The 14,236-nt window shown below is 32.5% G+C and overlaps 3 protein-coding genes across 5 annotated transcripts in view; 2 read left to right on the top strand and 1 right to left on the bottom strand.

Moving 5' to 3' along the window:
* The window catches only part of LOC125870200 (uncharacterized), a 390,460-nt gene that overhangs the window by 149,912 nt on the left and 226,312 nt on the right, over window positions 1-14,236 (bottom strand). The window lies entirely within an intron of this gene.
* The window catches only part of LOC125870188 (heavy metal-associated isoprenylated plant protein 3-like), a 210,645-nt gene that overhangs the window by 156,701 nt on the left and 39,708 nt on the right, over window positions 1-14,236 (top strand). The window lies entirely within an intron of this gene.
* Window positions 5,475-12,815, top strand: LOC125870174 (ABC transporter B family member 1). The gene is made up of 10 exons (XM_049550523.1): window positions 5,475-5,924; window positions 6,035-6,089; window positions 6,362-6,537; window positions 6,634-6,834; window positions 6,915-7,174; window positions 7,263-7,579; window positions 7,876-8,099; window positions 9,732-10,105; window positions 10,225-10,939; window positions 11,365-12,815. Exons 1-10 carry the CDS (start codon window positions 5,523-5,525, stop codon window positions 12,640-12,642), a joined length of 4,002 nt encoding a protein of 1,333 aa, XP_049406480.1. The 5' UTR covers window positions 5,475-5,522; the 3' UTR covers window positions 12,643-12,815.

Here is a 14,236-nt window from a genome sequence, read left to right as displayed (position 1 = left end):
CTTAAACTTATTTATTGATATACATTTTCTTACTATTTTTGATATGTTTACTTGAATCGAGGTCCCATCGAAATTAATATTCTTATTATTGGTCAAGTAACATATATGATAAAATTCTACATGAACAGAATCAGGTAAACGATTGTATTATAAGAAATGTAATGTAGACAGTTTATTATAATACAAGTATTATTACTTTTACGGTTTAAAGTTATGAACTATTGATCACATAACGAAAATTTTATTGTTGCTATCTAAAACTTCGCTTCAAAGATTCAATTAGAAAATGTGTGTACAAAAATATGCACACATAAAACATACACATGCACAAAAATATTCAGTAAAAAATTGATCTTAACTGATAAACAAATCTAAATAGACTAAATCAATTTGAATTCCGCTTTAACAAAAAAAAACCGACTAATGAATTGGGAACACCTTACATTACTTTGGCTTAGTAATCATTTTGGGGTCTGACTAATCTAAATATTGACGGAAAGTTTCATTTTGGCTGTAAATTATCATAACTCGAACTCAAAATTAACATAATGTAACATTTGCTAAGCTTTTTTCTCCAATTAGTTTTTATATTTCTACCATGAGTATAATAATAACATATCTAGTAAAAATTTATTGGCGGAATCTAAAAACAATAAAACATATACACTGCCTTATTTCTACCTCATAAAGATAGAAATACTATTTTCGAAAGACTTTCGACTCAAATTTCGATATTAAGAAGAAAGAGGGGCTTTTGGTAAAACAACATAATGGTCAAAAGGGAAAATTAACAGACAAAAGAAGCCTTTGTTGTGAAGGGACTTGCAGAAAGTAAAGAAAATTAAAGCCTGCAAAAATACTGAACTCATTAAAATTTATATTCCTATTTTTTTTCTTTCAATATTTTTTAATTAAAAAAACAATAATAAACTGACATAAGCAAAGCTACAAACCTGAAAGAATTTGCAGTACAAGTCAGATACACAGTTTACTTTACTCATGTTTTTAGCTAAAAAATAAATAAATAAAAATAAAGCTGAGTTACTGACTTTCTTTCTCTAAACAAATAAGAAAAATATTCCAAGAAGACCTTACTATTGTACTTTAAATTTTTTAAATACGTGTTTGGACATTAAGGGTCTGTTTGGAAAGCCACCAGGTAATTGGAATTGGTGTAATTACTAGGGTAGTAATTACCAGCCTAGTAATTACACAGTCTAGTAATTACACTGACATGTTTGATTGTCACAGTGTAATTACGATGTAATTACATATGTCCTGTTTGGATGCCACAGTGTAATTGCACATGTTCTATTTGGATGCACAATTGCAAACATAAAATTATAATAAATTTTAAAAATAAAAATTAATCATTTTAAATTTATACTAGACAAATAAGAAATTTTATAAATGACATTAAATTAAATATTTAAGATATATATTCTTTTTTGAAAATATATTAATTAATAAACATATTTACTGTAACTAATCTTATGAAAAAATAATTGATTTATATTTTTTCAAATTAATATATTTCAATTGAATTGATCGTTACAACTAAAAGTATGAAGTTTCTACGAACATTGTGAAATGCATGTTTGATAAAAAGAATAGTAATATATAAATAAAATATCATAAATTATTAAATGTTTGACAAAAATATAATCTATCAAGTCTAATTAAAAAATGACGTGTAATGTAAATTCAATATTACTAAAACAAATGAAACTGAAAATATAACATAAGTAATAAATTCAAAACAAAAAATTTAACATAATACTCTTATAACAAATTTCAACATAGCAATAAATATGATTTATTTTTATTTCTTCATAATAAAGAAAACGTAACTCTATAACCTTACTTAACAATAAATTCTATTTTAATTTAAAAATTAGAGTACTAATAAAATTATGCTAATGAAAAAATAAATATGGCATAAAGAAATTGATAATACGAGAAAATTGCATAGAATCACGTAAAGTAAGGTTGAGAACAAGAATAAAATGAAATAATATAATATAAAATAAAAAATAGACTTTTACAATTTTTTAGAATAATAATTAAGAAAAACAATTAAAATAATAGAAGTAAAAAAAATTACAACAAAAAAATAAAAATAAAATAGAAATTAAAAAAGAAAAGAAAAAGTAATCAGGTGGTAATTACACCATGTAATTACCAGCAATTCACAGCCTCTGCCTGTGAATTGTAGAGTGTAATTACCCCCTGCCAATTACACCAATTACCTGCTGACCAAGTAATTACCTGTCCTTCCAAACAGGACAAAACAGTGTAATTACACCAATTACACCAAATCCAATTACCAGGGTGTCCTTCCAAACAGGCCCTAAAAAAAATGTAATATCTGAAATAACTCAGGTTTAAAAAAGAAATTAAACTTCTAAAATTCATGGATTTAAGATGTGATGATATTTATGTATCTAAAGATTTAGAATCTTGTGGCAATAAACATTATGTATAATTATAAAACCTTCTCATCAAAGGTGAAATAGAAAGTATAAGATTAATTATTTTTAAATCTCTCATTAATAATTATTTTCTATAATAACATATCACTATAACTTGATTTTCTTTGAAATCGATTTTACATTATGTTCTATGATATGTTATTTGTAACAACGTGACAATAGCTGCCGGAAGTATTTGGACAAATGACTTCGTTATAGAGAAGTTTAACGGTACTATATTTGGAATAATTTCCTTTTGTACAAAAGGTATACTTCAACAGACAAACGATGTCGTTAGTGATTCTTATGTACCTAGTCTGACCTTTCTATGACGATCATTTTTTATAACAATTCGAAATTTTTTAAAATTGGTTTCATCTTATGTTATATTATATGATTTTTGTAACAACACTTCTCAATATCAACCACAATAACGTCATTATAAGGAAGTTTGTCTGTTAAAAGAAAAGTATGTCACATAAACTCAATTCGAGAGTAATAAAATCCCATTTAATTTTTTTTTTAATTATTAACTAATTTTCAGTACAATACTACTATTGGTTATCAGAATTCTTGAATCCAACAAATTTGCTGTCATTTTTTAAAAATTTTATTTTTGGCTTTCCTTGAAGTATGAAAAAAAGAAAAGAAATAGGATTCTGCAGATTTTTTGGTGATTTTCTGACAAGTGTTAGCAAAAATATACCTAATGGTATCTTATATTAAGCCAATTAAAAGTCATTATTAACTTTTATTTATTTTTGAAGGTACTAAAATGATATTGGTGGAAGTATGTGGTGTTAATCTGACAAAAAAAAAAAAAAAAAGCTTAAAGATGAAGGAATTTGGACAAAAAATGTAGTGGAAATTTCATTAGATCCAACTCTTTTTTTTTTCTTTTTTTTTTTTTATGTCTGTAACACAATCATTAGTTGTATTCAACTTTGGGGAATTTTATTCACCAACTAAGGTGGAAAAAACTTTTTTTAAAATGGCCAATTAACGAAGTAGGTCGAGAATTATGAAGTTAATGTTTAAATCTCAATAGAAATAAAATATTATATAATTTGTTTTCATCTCATAAAATTAATTAAAATATTTTTGAAAAAAATTCCCAAATAGCACAATTACAGGAAACAAAAAGAAGTTATATGCATTCTTATGTAATTTAAATTTGACCCTAATTAGGGGGAATTTAATACTAACATGTACATATAATAACACATTTCCATTATCCAAGATTTTTATTTATTTTTCATTTTGGGGAAAAGCAGCCAAGTGAATTGACTTCAAAAAAAAAAAAAAAGTCAAACAATTACTCATCTTTATTTTTACTTATTCATCATATTAATAATTTGGTTTTATTAATCATTTTTTAACAAGACATAAAAGTAAACATCAATTACTATTGATATTGTATTAAAACACTTAATAATTTTATTTTATTTTTAAATTTATAAAGTATAAATAAAAGTGAACAGAGAAAGTAATACAATATTACTATACTCGTTATGGTAAACTACTCCATATATAGAAACAAATAAAAATGGGCTAAAATGGTGCTTTGACCATTAATTAAGAAGAGCTCTAAATAAAAGAAGGAATATTATTCCATAAATATGAAAAAAACCAGTTTTATATATTGATAGAGACTAATTTAAGATTTAAGTCTGATAATTTTTAAATAAATTTATTGTATTTTTATAACTATGAATTTAGATATAATATATATAAAATGTTAATTGATTTACACACACAAGAAATGCCTCATCTTTTAATGTGATTTGAATTATTGATTTACAACATTTAAAAACTAATTAATTATATTTAAAAAAGTTATTGTACTATCAATGAAAAAAAACATAATTTTATTTTTACAATATTAATTACCACTACAAAGTAAAAAAATCAAACAGTTCCCTCAAAGTCAAAAAATAGTACTCCAATATTAACTATATATATGCATTTCTAATGTGTGAAAATGATAGTAGATTATTAGTATTAATGTTCAGAAAAAACAAACAAAAAAAATTCTTATAAAAATATTTTAATTATAATTTAATTTTTTTTAACCACCGCCAAATTTGAAACTATATGTTTTTTCTGGTCAAAAAATACCAATCTTCAGTTTACACACAGTATTTCTTGTCGGATCCTTAAGTTCACACACACTCTCTCTTTCTATAGGCTGCTCTCATCATCTGTCAATTTTTATTTTTTTTTACAAAATAATTATCTAGTTAAATATCTTCGAAATTTATGTGTCACGTTTGTCTATATCAGTTGAGATTAAATTAATGTAATATGTACTCTCAAAATTGAAATACTTACTTACATTTACGGATTAAGATGAAGTTTGAGTGTTTGTATATATATCATACTAAAAAAAGTTAATTTAAAAACATAATAAGGTGCACAAAATATTCTGTTTCATGCGCGATCTGAAGAAAATCGCAAGCAAAAAAGTGTGATATAGACCATCTTCGTTAATGCAAGTAGTATTGGGTAAAAGATAATATAATCATCAAAATTTCAACCTTTCAAACTTTATTTATAACTCACTGTTTTCACGATTCAAATCGGTACTCAATTTTTACCAGAGTAAAAGTTATGTTATTTTGCATAGTTCGATAACATCTTTGACCATTTCTATTATTTTTTAATCGATAAAAATTCAAACTTTCAACTTTTGAATTAAAAATGAAAAATACTTACCATCCGAGTAATTCAATCATATCCAACCTTCCTATTTTAGTAACTAAAATAGTAAAAAAAAACCAGGAAGCCAACCCCTTACTCCAATGCTAAAAAAGTACATACAGTAAAAAAAAAAAAGAAGATCAATTTTTCCAAATCAAAGTCAATGGTGAAGTAGAAAAATATGACTAGGAATAGTAAAAAGAAAAAAAAAATTGGAGTAAGAAACAAGAAAAATTATTTAAAAAGTAGTGTATGTGGAGTGGGGGTGGGCTGGAGTGGGATGGGGGTGGAAAAGCAAAAAAAGAACTACATAGTGTGGGTGTGTTTTGTAAGTTTTCATTTTGCAAAGCAATGTCACAAGATTCTGAGGAGATAAAAACCATTGAACATTGGAAATGGTCTGAAATGCAAGGTGTTGAGCTTGTTGTCTCTGAAGACAAAAATTCAAACAGCCCCACAACAACAACAACAACAACAACAAATAGTCATCAATTTCAAGAAACAAGAATGGAGGTTAAAAAAGAAGAAGGGGGTGATGTGGAGAAGCCAAGTAGTCCACCACCAGCAGTTGGTTTTGGTGAACTTTTTAGATTTGCTGATGGTTTGGATTGTGTACTAATGATAATTGGTTCACTTGGTGCTTTTGTCCATGGATGTTCTTTGCCTTTGTTTCTTAGATTCTTTGCTGATCTTGTTAATTCTTTTGGCTCTTATGCTAATGATGTTGATAAGATGACTCAAGAAGTTTTAAAGGTAAAAAAAGAAACATCAAATTTTCACTAGTTGAGTGAAAGTGAAAGTATGCTATAGTTAAATTTAGTTTATTGATAATGTTTTGGTTTTTTTTTTTTTGTGTTATGCAGTATGCATTTTACTTTCTTGTGGTGGGTGCTGCAATATGGGCATCTTCATGGGCAGGTAAAGAAAAAAACTTCATAAAAATTGAATCTTTTTTTATTTCAAGAATTAGGAACTTCATAAAAATTGAATCTTTTTTTATTTCAAGAACTGGAAATTTCATAAAAATTGAATCTTTTTTGATTTCAAGAATTAGGAACTTCATAAAAATTGAATCTTTTTTGATTTCAAGAATTGGGAACTTCATAAAAATTGAATCTTTTTTGCTTTCAAGAATTGGTTTTGAGGATTCTTTGTTGATGTGGAATTGGATTTTGGTAATGGTTTGCCAGAGATATCATGCTGGATGTGGACTGGTGAGAGACAAACAACAAAGATGAGGATCAAATACTTAGAGGCTGCTTTGAACCAAGATATTCAATATTTTGATACTGAAGTTAGAACTTCTGATGTTGTTTCTGCAATTAACACTGATGCTGTAGTGGTCCAAGATGCCATTAGTGAGAAGGTGAACATACTAGATGAACTTTTTTGTTTTCTTTTTGGGAAAAAGGGTGTGTAGTTTAAAGATCTGATAAGCTTTTTGTATTGTGTTTTATTGCAGTTGGGCAATTTCATTCATTATATGGCTACATTTTTGTCTGGATTTGTGGTGGGATTTACAGCAGTATGGCAATTAGCTCTAGTTACTCTTGCTGTAGTTCCACTTATTGCTGTAATTGGTGCTATCTACACTATGACATCAGCCAAATTGTCAAGTCAAAGTCAAGAAGCACTTTCAAAGGCAGGGAACATTGTTGAACAGGTAAGAAAAAATTATACAAATTTTGTGAAATGAAGATGTTTTTTTGCTACTTGATTTGCTGAAGTGAAGCTTATTTACAGACAGTAGTTCAAATTCGGACGGTATTGGCGTTTGTTGGTGAGGCAAAAGCATTGCAAGCATACACAGCAGCACTTAGAGTTTCTCAAAAGATTGGATATAAGAGTGGATTTTCAAAAGGATTAGGACTTGGAGCTACATATTTTACTGTTTTCTGTTGTTATGCTCTTCTTTTATGGTATGGGGGCTATTTAGTTAGACATCATTTCACCAATGGAGGACTTGCCATAGCAACAATGTTTGCAGTCATGATTGGTGGATTGTGAGTACTAAGCTTTGTTCGTAAATATGTCGATGTTTTTAATTAGAAGAAGTTATAGTTGCATTAATATTTCTCCTTCATTTGACAGGGCATTGGGACAATCTGCCCCTAGCATGACTGCATTTGCAAAGGCTAGAGTTGCAGCTGCCAAGATTTTCCGGATTATTGATCATAAGCCAAGCGTCGACAGAAACGCCAAGACGGGGTTGGAGTTAGACACTGTTAGTGGCCAGCTAGAGCTTAAGAATGTCGAATTCTCTTATCCTTCAAGGCCTGAAATCAAGATTCTCAACAATTTCAACCTTGTTGTTCCTGCTGGAAAGACCATCGCTTTAGTCGGAAGCAGTGGTTCGGGGAAAAGCACTGTGGTATCCCTTATCGAAAGATTTTATGATCCCACCTCAGGTAGCACAACTTTGCAACAATTACTACTTCATTATTGAATTCAATATTAGCAATGTGATGGGCAACTTTAATGAAATGTCTGGCAGTTGAAAGTGAATTTCATTAAGTCCATGTGTTTATGTGGAGACATGTTTAGTTATCATGCTATGTTGCTCGGACTCTTCAAAATGCATGCCGGATACTCCAAAAGTAGGGCATTTTGGAGAATCCAACATGGGCGCGACAACAATTTCGGAGAGTCCGAGCAACATATTTAATGTATGAACATCTCAAGCTAATAATTAGTCTTTATGCAGGACAACTTATGCTTGATGGAAATGACATAAAGACACTGAAATTGAAATGGCTAAGGCAGCAAATTGGCCTTGTAAGCCAAGAACCAGCACTTTTCGCAACAAGCATCAAAGAAAACATACTATTAGGAAGGCCAGATGCAACACAAATCGAGATCGAAGAAGCTGCTAGAGTTGCCAATGCCCATTCTTTCGTAATCAAACTTCCTGATGGTTTTGATACTCAGGTTAGCTAGCTAAAAAAATTACAATTTGTTTGTCAAGTTTTGACTTGGTACGAAGTTCAAGAAAGCAAGTAAAACTTTTGAATCTTGTTGTCTTAAAGTAAAGATACTTGAAATGTACCAAAATATCTTTTAATCTTTGTGGTTTTAAATATGCCATGTGGGAAGTTAGAATTAAATAGTCGCCAAAAAAGGGAAGATACTATCTCTTTGAAACAGACTTAAAATGAAAGTAAGACAAACAAATTGAAACTGAGGGAGTATTTACCAAATAGACATATAGCTACTTTAGATTCAACCAATTATGCTGCATTAATAAAGATTTTAGCAGATGTATCATTAAATGTTAAAAATTTCTTGTACATTCCATATGCTATTTAATATGTGACCATATAATATCACTCATGCTGGTCCCACTAAGTTTATGGAAGATGGATTGGATATAAGGTTTGATGGTAGAGAGTGTCTAAGCTCTAAAATAAATATAACTAAAATCTAGTTTGGCATTTATCTTGGTCCAAGTGGGACCACTAGGGATACTACAAAGATTGATGCAAACTTATTAAGTTTCTTGGACTTTTTCAAAAATGTCGTCGGATGCATATCAGATCCTCCAAAAGTAGTGCATTTTGAAGGATCTAACACGACTACGACAAAATTTTTCGAGAGTCCGAGCAACAGACATGTACTATCATGTATCAAAAGGGTTTCCTTAGTCAAAGGCAAAGTTTTTTTTTTAATCTAAAGGATGACTTTAGCCTTAGGCAAAGCCAAATTCATTGGTTGTGTTGAATGGTCAAATATCTATAGCTTTGAAGGTACATTTTACTGTAAATTATTTACAAAGATGCTTTTTTTTCTTCTTCATCTAAATTGTTTTGTTTGGTCAACAAACAAACCTAACATTATTTTAATGAAGTCAATGTGTGTAGGGGACTGGTCATTTCATTTAAGAAATAGGTAACATGGGGTTTTCAGTCAACAATGCATGTGCAGGAACAAATTTTATTTTATCTATTCATGTGAGAACAAAAGACTTTGTTTGTAATGTTAGTAGTTGGAGGGTTGACATTAGAAGATAAATGCATTAGAATTTTAAAATTTTTTTTGAGGAAAAACATGTAGGGTTATCGGTAGGATTATAATAAGCATGATATACATACAAAGTCAAATAAATACTTAGTTGGAATTTATTGTGCTCACAAGATATAAGAGGGCGGGGGGGGGGGGGGGTGCATTTCGTTGGATAGATTAAAAAATATAATTGAATGGGAAGTGTAACAAAGGGACAAGTTGATGAAAGCTGGAGATAGTTACTGGACTGTGATCATTAGTTTTACTTGATTTGTCTATGAGATGTTACTTAGTAGTCAAATATCGAACTTTTATTTGTTAATCTGAGAGTAAAATGAAACTTGAGCTGCAACATGTATGGCGTAAGCTATTAATTAATTTTGATGAGTACGTTACCTCTCTCGAGCCTTATGATGGACGGTGTGGCATGAATCATAGTCATTATTTCTGTGATTAACGTTCATCGTTTTTCTTAAAAGTATATTACTATTTAGTAAATCATGGGGTACATGTTTCAAGTTAGACCTATAGAATGTGAAAATGTGTGTTTGGACATTGCAGGTAGGGGAGAGAGGATTACAATTATCCGGTGGACAGAAGCAGAGGATTGCTATAGCAAGGGCCATGCTTAAAAACCCGGCCATCCTTCTTTTAGATGAGGCAACTAGTGCTTTAGATTCTGAATCGGAAAAACTAGTGCAGGAGGCTCTAGACAGGTTCATGATCGGACGAACAACTCTTGTGATTGCTCATCGGCTGTCTACTATCCGGAAGGCTGACCTGGTGGCGGTACTACAACAAGGCAGTGTCTCGGAGATTGGAAGCCACGATGAGCTTATGAGTAAAGGAGAGAATGGTATGTATGCCAAGCTCATCAAAATGCAAGAAGCAGCTCATGAAACCGCTCTTAGTAATGCCAGAAAGAGCAGTGCAAGGTATAGTTATCCAAATAATAATGACACCTTATCCTAAAGACGAGAATCATAAAACTCGCAGCTGTTGCTTATACGAGAGCTGATTGTTTCTTAATGCTCTTCAACTTTTTTCTCCACAGGCCCTCGAGTGCAAGGAACTCTGTAAGCTCACCAATCATCACTAGAAACTCTTCCTACGGTCGATCACCATACTCCCGCCGGTTGTCTGACTTTTCTACCTCGGACTTCAGCCTCTCCCTTGATGCTGCATATTCTAATTACCGAAATGAAAAGCTTGCATTCAAGGACCAAGCTAGTTCGTTTGGCCGGCTTGCAAAAATGAACTCTCCTGAGTGGACTTATGCTTTAATTGGTTCTATAGGCTCTGTCATCTGTGGTTCACTTAGTGCTTTCTTTGCATACGTCTTGAGTGCTGTTCTTAGCGTGTACTACAATCCGGATCATGCTTACATGAGCGAACAAATTGCGAAATACTGTTATCTTTTGATTGGAGTTTCATCAGCTGCACTCATTTTCAACACTCTACAGCATTACTACTGGGATGTAGTGGGGGAGAATTTGACAAAACGGGTGAGAGAGAAAATGCTGGCAGCAGTGCTTAAAATGGAAATGGCGTGGTTCGATCAGGAAGAGAACGATAGTTCAAGAATTGCAGCTAGGCTCTCTCTGGATGCCAACAATGTTAGGTCAGCCATCGGGGATAGAATCTCCGTAATTATGCAGAACTCAGCTCTCATGCTAGTTGCGTGCACTGCAGGATTCGTATTGCAGTGGCGTCTGGCCCTCGTCCTCATTGGGGTCTTCCCCGTGGTCGTTGCAGCAACAGTTTTACAGGTGAGTGAGTTCATGGAAACTCAAATTGAGTCCCACAACATGTTAATTTATCAGTTAACAGGTTTATCAATAAAAAAGATCAATGTCTAATTCATCAAGACACTTCCTGTTTCTGTATACTCCTCCGTCCCAATTTATGTGACATTCTCTCCTTTTTGGTCAGTCGAAAAAAAAGGATAACTCCTTTTTATATTTAGTGACAATTTGACTTTAAACTTCTGATTCTACCCTTAGTGAGATGATATATAGGCACAGAAATATCTATTACTTATTTTAGACTACAAGTTTTACAAGTCTTCATTTCATTTCTTAAACTCCATTCCTAGTCAAACGCGTTCACATAAATTGGGACGGAGATTCATTAAGACACTTCCATTTTAGATTATATGTTCTTTGTGTGCTGAATTATTTGTATGTCCCAACAGAAAATGTTCATGAAGGGATTCTCAGGAGACTTGGAAGCTGCTCATGCCAAAGCCACTCAACTTGCTGGAGAAGCTGTAGCTAATGTAAGAACAGTTGCTGCCTTTAATTCGGAGACGAAAATAGTCAATCTTTTCGACTCCAGCCTCCAAACTCCGCTTAGGCGTTGCTTCTGGAAGGGACAGATTGCGGGAAGTGGTTATGGGATTGCTCAATTTTTGCTTTATGCTTCCTATGCCCTTGGCCTTTGGTATGCCTCCTGGCTTGTCAAGCACGGGATCTCTGACTTCTCGAAGACGATCCGTGTTTTCATGGTGCTCATGGTTTCTGCTAATGGTGCAGCCGAAACATTGACCTTAGCCCCTGACTTCATCAAGGGTGGCAGAGCAATGCGTTCTGTTTTCGAACTCCTTGACCGTAAAACAGAAGTTGAGCCAGATGATCCAGATGCCACCGCTGTCCCCGATCGTCTTCGTGGTGAAGTGGAATTTAAGCATGTAGACTTCTCATATCCCACTAGACCCGACGTGTCAATTTTCCGTGATTTGAATCTTCGTGCTCGAGCTGGAAAGACTCTTGCTCTTGTTGGACCAAGTGGATGTGGAAAGAGCTCAGTCATTTCACTTATAGAGCGGTTCTACGAGCCATCATCTGGACGTGTCATCATCGATGGCAAGGATATTCGTAAGTACAACCTTAAATCCTTGAGAAGACACATTGCTGTAGTGCCACAAGAACCTTGCCTCTTTGCTACCACCATCTATGAAAACATTGCGTATGGACATGAATCAGCAACCGAGGCTGAGATAACCGAAGCAGCAACCTTGGCAAACGCCCACAAGTTCATATCTGCATTGCCTGATGGATACAAAACATTCGTTGGAGAAAGGGGAGTTCAATTGTCTGGTGGACAAAAGCAAAGAATCGCCATTGCTCGTGCTTTCCTAAGGAAAGCAGAGCTAATGCTGCTAGATGAAGCAACAAGTGCACTCGATGCAGAGTCTGAAAGATGTGTACAAGAAGCATTGGATCGCGCTTGTGCTGGTAAGACCACTATTGTTGTTGCACATAGGCTATCTACAATCAGAAATGCACATGTGATCGCGGTCATAGACGATGGGAAAGTAGCAGAACAAGGTTCTCATTCTCATCTGTTGAAAAACTACTCAGATGGTATTTATGCGCGTATGATACAACTACAACGATTTACACACGGAGAAGCTGTGAATATGGCAACAGGATCAACATCTTCCTCGCGTCCTAAGGAAGATCAAGATTGAGAAGTAAACGCGAATTGAAGCTCAAAATGAAAAAAAATACCAGTAGAAAAAAAAAGGAGTATACCTTGTGTAACACCCTTAATATTTTTTGGACTGCTAATTTCTTGTTTACTGTTTCTAGTATAGTATAGTATAATATGTGCATTAATCCAAAATTTATATTTATCCTTCAATTTTTCACTCTTACTCATCCCTTAGTCATAGTAAACTTCATTCTTTTTTTCTGAGAACACACCAAATCAACTCAATCTAGTAGTAGTAGTACAATGTAGAAGGGGACTTGAGCAACGATAGATTCTCTTCGTGTGACCTATGCTTTACGTACCGTATTGCTTTTCTTTCGTTGTACAATGTAGGAAGGAAGAAAAAGGGTGAGTGGGACATTTCACTATCTTTGTGGGGACTTTTTAGTACCTAATGTTTATTAGCCACTCCATAAAGTGGTTGAGAATCATGAGGTTTCAGGTTCAAATTTCATCTGAGAAAATAGGTGATTTTTCTCATCTGTTGTAGCCTTGATGGATAGATTTTCTTGGTACATGTTGCTGCTGTGAGGTGGCAGGTATCTTGTGGAAGATACAAATTAATTGAGGAGTGCGAAAAATGGCTCAAATACCACACTCATAAAAAAGGGTCAAAAGATGACCTTAGATCATAGGTTTGAGCTGTGCTCCAAGTGAACTAAGTTCAATATTTAAGTGGAGAAGGGTTACAAACTCATAATCTTCGAGTTTCAAAGGCTTTGGGCATAGGGATAGACCGGTTCAATCTAAGAAGTTATCATTGGATGAACTACTGATATTGATCCAAAAGAAAAGACGATAGGTATAGTTAGGTTGTGATCGACCAACTATCCAATATATTCATCCATAGTCATATTCCCTCCTAAAGCGATCTCCCAAATTCATCGAGTTTTTCCAAAGAATCAAATTGACAAGTTATTAGTGATTGTCGGCTATCTGTAAAACACTCATTTGCTTGAGGCTTCCAAACACATTTTAATCCAAACCGACTTCAGATGAATTTTTCGATCATAAATAAAATATGTGAAAGGTCAAAAGATAAATAGACACACTATACATGATTGATTTTAGTCATGTGCTTGGCCACAAAGTCCTAGTACATCCCCTTTATTTCAAGACAAATTCATCATAATGGTTGAAACAAGATACATTGTTACATATTTAACTTTAATTTGAAGAAACAAATTTTTGGACATGTTTATTTTTGTGTCCCACTCCTATCAATTCACCACCAAATCAACCTAACTAGACCCTACTAATTAATTACTACTAGTACTAATTGTTACAAACATTAATTATGACAAACCTTAATAATCAAGATTGTTAAATTTGTCTGTGATCACTTTTCATAAAAAAAATTGTTTGTGTTGATTAATAAAATATGGGACCTAAAAGTGTAGGATTTCAGACAAGATTATAAGTCATAATCCATGCCAAGATATGATTCTATTTTACTTTTTGCAATTTTGGACTGTTTGATGTTGATTGTGTCCCTAGAAGGAGCATCTATTGTCAAAAAGTTTAAGTTTAATCTACTGATATGCGTATAGAAAATATTTACATAATTAGAT

The sequence above is a fragment of the Solanum stenotomum genome, chromosome 7 (genome assembly GCF_019186545.1).
Source record: "Solanum stenotomum isolate F172 chromosome 7, ASM1918654v1, whole genome shotgun sequence".
NCBI classification, from domain to species: Eukaryota; Viridiplantae; Streptophyta; class Magnoliopsida; order Solanales; family Solanaceae; genus Solanum; species Solanum stenotomum.
Note: the sequence above shows the minus strand (reverse complement) of the source record. Positions and strands in the feature narration are given on the sequence as shown.

Excerpts from the sequence above, each read along its gene's own strand:
- LOC125870174 (XM_049550523.1), top strand. The coding sequence starts at position 5,523 with ATGTCACAAGATTCTGAGGAGATAAAAACCATTGAACATTGGAAATGG. Across the intron at positions 6,835-6,914 it reads CAGGGAACATTGTTGAACAG|ACAGTAGTTCAAATTCGGAC; the intron begins GTAAGAAAAAAT and ends GCTTATTTACAG. Across the intron at positions 7,580-7,875 it reads ATTTTATGATCCCACCTCAG|GACAACTTATGCTTGATGGA; the intron begins GTAGCACAACTT and ends GTCTTTATGCAG.